The sequence below is a fragment of the Thamnophis sirtalis genome, unplaced genomic scaffold, assembly GCF_051295495.1.
Source record: "Thamnophis sirtalis isolate CommonGarterSnake01/CBP01778 unplaced genomic scaffold, rThaSir2_p1.2 scaffold_8, whole genome shotgun sequence".
Classification (NCBI taxonomy): Eukaryota; Metazoa; Chordata; class Lepidosauria; order Squamata; family Natricidae; genus Thamnophis; species Thamnophis sirtalis.
Window position 1 is genome coordinate 12799047 of NW_028261388.1, and position 6949 is coordinate 12805995.

At 43.0% G+C, this 6949-nt stretch overlaps 1 protein-coding gene across 1 annotated transcript in view; it reads right to left on the bottom strand.

The window, feature by feature from the left end:
- Positions 1-6949, bottom strand: part of MTMR2 (myotubularin related protein 2) — a 50854-nt gene extending 43905 nt beyond the window's left edge. The window contains exon 1 of the mRNA XM_087721118.1: positions 6587-6949. Within this exon, the coding sequence (XP_087577244.1) occupies positions 6587-6672 (86 nt within the window). The 5' untranslated portion in view covers positions 6673-6949. The remainder of the gene's footprint in view (positions 1-6586) is intronic.

Here is a 6949-nt window from a genome sequence, read left to right on the forward strand (position 1 = left end):
AGTTATTTTTCCCCCCTCTATTTTAACTTGTTTTTCCTCTTTTCTTCTTCTTTTTTTTTTTTAGCATTTATAAATAGCAACGCAAGAGATATTTTGGCTTTATGTTCCAAGTTTTATATGCCTTTTAGGCCGTAACAATGCACTTAGCTAGTGTGATCGATCTTTGATTAATGTTATATTGAGCATTAATTTTTGTCTTTTCAAAAAAACAAAGGAAGCCCGTTTCTTTCCAGACTGTATGGAATTGACAATATGCTTGAATTTATAGGTGGGAGCATAAGACTAAACTCCTTAAGTGGATCTGGTACTTTCCTCCCCTCCTTTTAAAATGAAAACAGGGATGCTCAGTGGCTAAGATGCTGAGCTTGTCGATCAGAAAGGCCGGCAGTTTGGCAGTTCAAATCCCTAGCGCCACGTAACGAAGTGAGCTTCTGTTACTTGTCCCAAATTCTGCCAACTTAGCAGTTCGAAAGCATGTAAAAATGCAAGTAAAAAAATAGGAACCGCCTTTGGTGGGAAGGTAACAGCGTTCCGTGTGCCTTTGGTGTTTAGTCATGCCAGCTACATGACCACGGAGACATCTTCGGCCAGTGCTGGCTCTTCGGCTTTGAAACGGAGATGAGCACCGCCCCCTAGAGTCAGGAACAACTAGCACATATGCGCAAGGGGAACCTTTACCTTAGCCTTTAAAGTGAAAAGGCAGAGATTTTGGCAGGGCAGAGGAGAGAAAAGATATTTAATCTTTTTTGTTGCTAACTGAATGGGTAAAATTGCCTACTTGCTTGACCTGAATTTTTAGAATATCTCCTCCTCACTATCTCTTCATTGTGGTTATTTTTTTTTTTAACTTTTGGCTGGTTTTATATCATGAAAAATCACTTAGTGGTTTTTTCCCCCAATTTTTCTGAAGACATTTCCAATTATTAGTTCTTAGTGCTACCACCTGGGGAGCAGCGATCATACAGATTTTTAAAGTGCTGGTCTAAGCTTTTAATTTCTGGTGACTTGAATGCCTGTCTCTCTTTGGGGAAGGAATAAGAAGAGATTGAAGGAGAGGGCTTTTCAGTTGGCATTCTCTAAAGGGTAGCATCGGTCCCTCACTTTCTTTGTTAAAACCTCAACTTTTTAACCATCAGAGATGGTTTTTCAATGGTGCAAAGTTGCGTTTCTATATTGCAATGATTAGTTTCGCCTGATCTGGTTATGGGTTTCTTTGGATTATTAGCTGCCTTGATCAGCTTGTTTGAATTGAAAAGGCAAGAGCTCAAACAGATATATAATAAAGACGTATTCCATTGTTTCTTCCTTAATGTATTTTCTATGCTAAGCAAGATGACAGACAGATAGACAGACAGACAAGACAGACAAATAATATACATGTACAAATAATATACATATATAGATAATAGATACATAGAAATAGATAGATGATAGATAGATAATATAACATACATAGATAAATAATAGAGATAGATGATAGATAGATAAATGGATAGATAGACAGACAGACAGACAGGACAAGACAGGATAAATAATAGATACAGAATAGACAGAGGATGGATGGATAGAAAGATAGATAGATAGATAATATACATACATAGATAATAAATAAATAATAGAAATAATAGATAAATACATAGGTAGGTAGGTAGGTAGGTAGGTAGGTAGGTAGGTAGGTAGGTAGGTAGGTAGGTAGGTAAATAGATAATATGCATAGATAGATAATGGATAAATAATAGAAATAATAGATAAATAGATAGATAGATAGATAGATAGATAGATAGATAGATAGATAGATAGAATGAATACATACATAGATAATAGAAATAATAGATAGATAGATAGATAGATAGATAGATAGATGAATAGATAATATACATACATAGATAATAGATAAATAATAGAAATAATAGATAGATAAAGATAGATAAAATACATACATAGATAATAGATAAATAATAGAAATGATAGATAGATAGATAGATAGATAGATAGATAGATAGATAGATAGATAGATAGATAGATGGATGATAGGTAGGTAGGTAGGTAAATAGATAATATGCATAGATAGATAATGGATAAATAATAGAAATAATAGATAGATAGATAGATAGATAGATAGATAGATAGATAGATAGATAGATAGATAGATAGATAGATAGAATACATAGATAGATAGATAGATGAATAGATAATATACATACATAGATAATAAATAATAGAAATAATAGATAGATGGATAGATAGATAAAATACATACATAGATAATAGATAAATAATAGAAATGATAGATAGATAGATAAGATAGATAGATAGATAGATAGATAGATAGATAGATAGATAGATAGATAGATAGATGATAGGTAGGTAGGTAGGTAGATAGGTAGGTAGGTAGATAATATGCATACATAGAATAGATAAATAATAGAAATAATAGATAGACAGGCAGACAGACAGGCATATACAGATATGCAGATATAGGATGTAGGTCTAGCCATAGATACAGATAGTCCTTGATTTAAACTTACAGTTCCATCCCCTGGAAGCTCCCTTTCAGCCTGCAAAAGGCCCATGGAGGCTCGTGGAAGGCCAAACAGAGCCTCGAAGGGTCGGATCCAGCCTCTAGAGGGTCCAGTTTGGCCTGCAATGGGCCAGGAGAGGCCCACGGAGGGCTGAATGGAGTGCACAAGGCTGGAGAGGAGCCTGCTTTCCAGATCTTCACAAGGTTAAGTGACCTGGCATGGTAGGTTGGGAGGGGAAAACAATTTGGGCCAGCATGAGGCAATTCAGCTGACTTAGCTACCATCTTGCTTAGTAACAGAAATTCTGGTCCCAGATTGTGGGCATTCATTTGAGAATTTACCTGTAAAGCAGATGCATTCACATATCCTATTGCTTTTGGTTAGATCCCAACCATGTGATGATAAGAATGTTTGGTGAATCGTGAGAAAACAGAAAATAAATTTAGCAACCAAGTCAAGGACCTTTTACCAACAAACTCCCTTGTAGATATGTTGGGGAAAAGCTCCCACAATACACAGCAACGCATCTGGAGAACACAAATTTTGGAAAGCATGCTAATCTTTCAACCTCTTTTATAACCGTGAAGCTACAGTCTATGGAGATGCTCGGCCACCCAGGTCACAGTTGTCCCAAAGGTGCTTTTTCCAAAAAGGCAACGGGACTTCATTTTTTCCCCCCCTTGAAGAGGTTTCGCTTCTCATCAAAGAAGCGAAACTGAAGAACTGAAGAAGCTTTTTGGAGGAGAAGCGAAAGGTCTTCAAGAAAAAAAACCAGTTGCCTTTCAGAAAAAGCACCTTTGGGACAGTGAAGCTACAGGTTAAGTTTAATCAAAGCCAAATCCCTTTCATTGGATTTTATACCTTCCTTGGGCAATGGGTTACAGAGAACATTAATGGTCAGGTTGGTGGAAGTTGTTCAGAAGTAAATAACCTTACAGATCAACAGAGTTGGAAGGGACCTTATAGGTCATCTAGTCCAACCCCCTGCTCAAGCAGGAGACCCTACACCATTTCTGACAAATGGCAGTCCAAGCTTCCAGTGATGAAGCTCCCACAACTTCCGAAGGCAACTTCTGTTCCATTAGTTGATTGTTCTCACTGTCAGAAAATTTCTCATGATTTCTAGGTTGAATCTCTCCTTGCTCAGTTTCCATCCATTATTCCTTGTCTGGCCTTCAGGTGCCTTGGAAAATAGCTTGACCCGCTCCTCTCTGTAGCAGCCCCTGATATTGGAACACAGTTATCATGTCTTCCTTAGTCCTTCTCTTCACTAGGCTAGCCATGCCCAGTTCCTGTAACTGTTCTTCATATGTTTTAGTCTCCAGTCCCCTAATCATCTTCGTTGCTCTTCTCTGCACTCTTTCTAGAGTCTCAACATCTTTTTTGTAGTGTGGTGACCAAAACCGGATGCAGTACTCTAGGTGTGGTCTTACTAGGGCTTTATATTTAATTGCTCTCAAGTAAGTGTGCAAAGCATGCCCCCCCACCGCCCCCCAATTCTTCCGGAATAATGCTGCTTAAACCTACTAGGATGAAAACATCCAGAAGATCCGGCTGCAAGAAATCCTAATCCTGAGATTGGCCCTGGTCCTCAAACTGGAATACAGGTAGTCCGTTCAACAGTTCACTTAGTGACCAATTGAAGTTACATTGGCACTGAAAAAAAAGGACGTACGACCAGTTTTAGAGCCGAGAGGGTGCATTGGTTAGAGTACAACACTGCTGGCTACTTCAGCTAACTGCTGGCTGCAATTCAGCAGTTCGAATCTCACCAGGCTCAAGGTTGACTCAGGCTTCTATCCTTCCGAGGTGGGTAAAACGAGGACCCAGATTGTTGGGGGCAATAGGCTGACTCTCTAAACCGCTTAGAGAGGGCTGTAAAAGCCCTGTGAAGCGGTATATAAGTCTAAGTGCTATTGCTATTTTTCACACTTATGACCATTGCAGTATCCCCATAGTCAGGGATACAATACAATAGCAAGAGTTGGAAGGGACCTTGGAGGTCTTCTAGTCCAACCCCTTCCTAGGCAGGAAACCCTACACCATTTCAGACAAACGGCTATCCAACATCTTCTTAAAGACTTCCAGTGTTGGGGCATTCACAACTTCTGGAGGCAAGCTGTTCCACGGATTAATTGTTCTAACTGTCAGGAAATTTCTCCTCAGTTCTAAGTTGCTTCTCTCCTGGATTAGTTTCCACCCATTGCTCCTTGTTCTACCCTCAGGTGCCTTGGAGAATAGCTTGACTCCATCTTCTTTGTGGCAGCCTCTGAGATATTGGAACTCTGCTATCATGTCTCTCCTAGTCCTTCTTTTCATTAAACTAGACATACCCAGTTCCTGCAACCGTTCTTTATATGTTTTAGTCTCCAGTCCCCTAATCCTCTTTGTTGCTCTTCTCTGCACTCTTTCTAGAGTCTCCACATCTTTTTTACATCCAGAAGTGGATGTCATATTCCAAGTGTGGCCTTACCAAGGCTTTATAAAGTGGAATTAACACCTAACGTGATTTTGATTCAATCCCTCTGTTTATGCAGCCTAGAACTGTGTTGGCTTTTTTGACAGCTGTTGCACATGGCTGGATTATTGACAACTGGTTTATATTTATGAATGCCCCGTGTGTGGTGGTGGTGGTGGTGGTGTCGTGTTGATCCCCTTTTGTGACCTTTGGACAAGCAAAGTCAACAGGGAAGCCAGATTCCCTTAACCAACCCGTGTTACTCATTTTAACCACTGCAGCCATTCACATGGCAGGAAAAGTGGGAAAACACACTTAACCCATTTCTCACATAGCCACCTAAATGCTGGGCTCCGTTTCTTTTATTTATTTATTTTATTTATTTGCTTTGTCAAGTGCGTGGAAGATAATAAATATAAGTATATACTGTACAAGATTATGAATACATGAAATGGATATGAATAAATGGGGTTGTTAGGACAGGGACGGTAGGCACGCTGATGCGCTTATGCAGGCCCCCTTACAGACCTCTTAGGAATGGGATGAGGTCCACAGTATACCGTCTAAGGTTAAAGTTGTGGGGGTTTGGGGAAGAAACGACTGAGTCATAAGTCGAGGACTACCTGTCTAAGCAAGATTGCAGCCTGGAACAAGATTGCAAAAGAAAGGGAATCAAACCAGGGGTGAAATTCAACAGGTTCTGACCGATTCTGGAGAACCGGTAGTGGAAATTTTGAGTAGTTTGGAGAACTGGCAATTACCACCTCAGGCTGGCCCTAGAGTGGGGAGGGAATGGAGTTTTTGCAGTATCCTTCCCCCAGGAGTGGGGCAAAGGTGGGTTGCTCCCGGTTTGGCCCAGATCGGGCGAACTGGCAGTAGCGGCGGCGGGAGGCTCTGCCCACCGACCCAGACACTTCTGCGCATGCGCAAGAGCATCACACCTGCACACATGAACGAGTGAACCGGCAGTAAAAAATTGGAAACCCACCACCGGAGTGAGGAGGGAATGGGGATTTTGCAGTCTCCTTCCCAAGCCACACCCACAGAACCGGCAATAAAGAATTTTGAATTTCACCACTGGTTCATAGGGTGTGTGTGTGTGTGTGTGTGTATGTTTCATGTTGATCCCGTTTTGTGACCTTTGGACAAGTAAAGTCAAAGGGGGAGGGGGGAAGCCAGATTCCCTTAACAAACCCGTGTTACTCATTTTAACCCCTGCAGCCATTCGCTTAACCCACTATGGTAGGAAAAGTGGCAAAACGCACTTCACCCATTTCTCACTCAGCGACCTAAACGCTGGGCTCCGTTGTGGTCCTAAGTCGAGGACCAGCAAGATTGCAGTCCACAACGAGAGAGGCTGACAGAAAGGGAATGAAAGCATCCGCCCAACCTTTCCAGCTTCCCCATCAGTTGCTCCCTGCAGCTGGGAGAACATCCAGCCTTTCAGGGCCTCCAACAAAACCCGGATTAGACCCCACCCCATCTGCCTTATCTCTCCTTCCCCAAGATCAAACCACGAATCTTGGTCTAGCACAATCCCTGCTTCTCCCCATCCGCGCCGCCCATCCCGCCTCCTCTGCTCTTTGCCCCGGCAGAGATGCGGTACCTGGAGAGGGAATCCGAGCTGGGCTGGCGGGTAGCCGGCGGCGCCGGCTTGGAGGAGAGGCTCTCGCAGCTGGAGCACTTCTCCATCTCGGGCGGCTTCGGAGCAGCGGGGCCGGCGGAGGGCTCCCACCGGGCGGCCAGAGGAAGCAAGCAAGGGCGCCCGCCTGTCACAGCGCCGGGGAGCCGACAGGGGCTGAGGAAGCTGCCATCTTTCGCCCACAGTGCAGCGCGCAGGGACGGGAGGCAGCGACGCGCCCGACGGTCCCTCCTCCAAGCCTTCGGGAGGCGGCTGCCCGCCACCGCATCTCCACCACCAGATCGCCGGGAGAAGGCCAAGCGCCGGAGGCTGCGGCGGGATGCTCGT